Source organism: Ostrea edulis, chromosome 9 (genome assembly GCF_947568905.1).
Source record: "Ostrea edulis chromosome 9, xbOstEdul1.1, whole genome shotgun sequence".
In the NCBI taxonomy this organism is placed as follows: domain Eukaryota; kingdom Metazoa; phylum Mollusca; class Bivalvia; order Ostreida; family Ostreidae; genus Ostrea; species Ostrea edulis.
This window is the reverse complement of record NC_079172.1, coordinates 16,074,073-16,076,342: the sequence shown is the minus strand read 5'-3', so window position 1 is coordinate 16,076,342 and position 2,270 is coordinate 16,074,073. Positions and strand designations below refer to the sequence as shown.

General features: G+C 35.6%; 1 protein-coding gene across 1 annotated transcript; it reads left to right on the top strand.

Annotated features, from left to right (window-relative positions):
* The first annotated feature begins 498 nt into the window (after nucleotides 1–498).
* Nucleotides 499–1,855, top strand: LOC125659333 (neuropeptide F receptor-like). Its single transcript, XM_048890974.2, has one exon. The coding sequence runs from the start codon at nucleotides 501–503 to the stop codon at nucleotides 1,713–1,715; it is 1,215 nt and encodes a 404-aa protein (XP_048746931.2). The 5' UTR covers nucleotides 499–500; the 3' UTR covers nucleotides 1,716–1,855.
* Nucleotides 1,856–2,270: the final 415 nt, after the last annotated feature.

The window sequence follows — 2,270 nt, the reverse complement described above, 5'->3', positions numbered from 1 at the left end:
CCTAACCTTTCTTGTTTTTGTTATTAATGATGTATGGTTCTATTGTAGATCAGGTGTCCTAACCTTTCTTGTTTTGTTATTGATGACGTATGGTTCTATTGTAGATCAGGTATCCTAATCTTTATTGTTTTGTTTTTGATATTGATGACGTATGGTTCTATTGTTTATCAGGTGTCCTAACCTTTCTTGTTTTGTTATTGATGACGTATGGTTCTATTATGAATCAGGTATCCTAACCTTTCTTGTTTTGTTATTGATGATGTATGGTTCTATTATGAATCAGGTATCCTAACCTTTCTTGTTTTGTTATTGATGACGTATGGTTCTATTGTAGATCAGGTATCCTAATCTTTATTGTTTTGTTTTTGATGACGTATGGTTCTATTGTTGATCAGGTGTCCTAACCTTTCTTGTTTTGTTATTGATGACGTATGGTTCTATTATGAATCAGGTATCCTAACCTTTCTTGTTTTGTTTTTGTTAGCAGATATACGGAAGACATGGATTACATGGAGGCATTTGACTACAATCTGACATATTTCACGCCGAATATGACGATGGGAGATTCACAGCTACTCTCCATATTAAACCAAGACATGAATAAAGGACGATTTAGTACATACACAGAATACATATTGATTTGCTGCTTCTCAGTTTTAATAGTTTTTGGAGCTCTTGGAAATGGACTGGTGTGTTACGTGGTCGGCAAAAACCCTCATATGCGAACACCCAGAAATATTTTCATCATCAGTCTGGCGATTTCAGACTTGACTCTCTGTCTATTTACGCAGCCAATTAATTTATACAAACTATTAAGAACACAATGGGCACTTGGTGAATTCATGTGCAAATTCGTTCCCATGTTCCAGGGAACAAATGTCTTCGTTTCAACAATCAGCATTACAGCGATTGCTCTCGATCGGTTCCAAGTTATTGTGTACCCCACAAAAGACAGTATGAAGAAACTTGGTGCTGTCGCGGCCTTACTATCAATTTGGATAATATCCTTTCTTATTGCGAGTCCTTTGCTGATATTTTCCATTCACAAAACTGAAATGCCGTTTAAGGACATGGATATATATCTCACTTTTCGCATTTGCTATGAAGACACATCATTACAAGAAGAAAAGGGTGCATATTCTGTTGCTTCAATGGTGGTCCAGTATATATTGCCGATTGTTATTGTGACAATAGCTCACCTCCGTATATGTAATAAACTGAAATACAGAATGGCAAATCAACAAAATGCTCTGGGTGCACGGTCAAATACTGAAAGACAGAAACAAAGAAGAAACTCTCGAAGAAAAAGACGAACAAATATTCTGCTGGCTTCTATTGGAATTATATTTGCACTGAGTTGGTTACCGTTGAATATTTTCAACATACTCAGCGATTTTCGACTTGCGCTTTTTTTGGAATCCATAAACATCAACTTAGTATACGTAATATGTCATATGCTGGTGTTAAGTTCTGCTTGTACTAATCCAGTGCTATATGGATGGTTGAACGAAAATTTCAAAAACGAATTCTTGAAAATTTTATGCAAAGGATGTTGTATTAAAATGTCCCATTTCTGTCAAAAGCACAGACAAAATGGTGTGGTCATTATGTTGGCGAATGAGAGACATGAAAGGGATGGTCATTCTGTCACTGCGGCTTCGACAACCAACATCATGACCCACAAAACGCTTATTGAGCCGCACGTGTCCTTATGACTACTTTTGAACCTCTTGTAGAAAAAACATTTTAAAAGAAATACCTTGATAAGGAACTCATCTGTGAACGGACTTCAAACAGCAGGACTTGATATTAGTAGTACTGTGTTATATTATCATTACAGAGATTCCAAGGAATTAAATATACTAAGTTTTTTTCATAGTTCATATTATTTTGGAACTGTTGCAACTTAGGCATAAACACAGACACTGACAACATAAAGTTCCGAAAACATTTATTGTGTCCGAGCGAAGCATTGCAGTTGAATTATCTAGAGAATAGCCGATTGTAGTGAAGAAAGACTAAAACACTTACAAGAATTATAACCCATATTGTTGGCCGGTTTTGTTTTTATGATGTATATCATAAGCGAATATTTCATTAAATAAAATTAATTTTGCCATTATCATGCATTCATTCCCATAACTTTTCAATTCATCTAAGATAATGTTTTACATTAATCTCTAGGTTGACTTCTTTCATTCAACAACTACCACCTAAAGTTCAGAACGCCCGGTAGCCTAAACGTTTGGACGCCCGGTTACCTAAAGGTC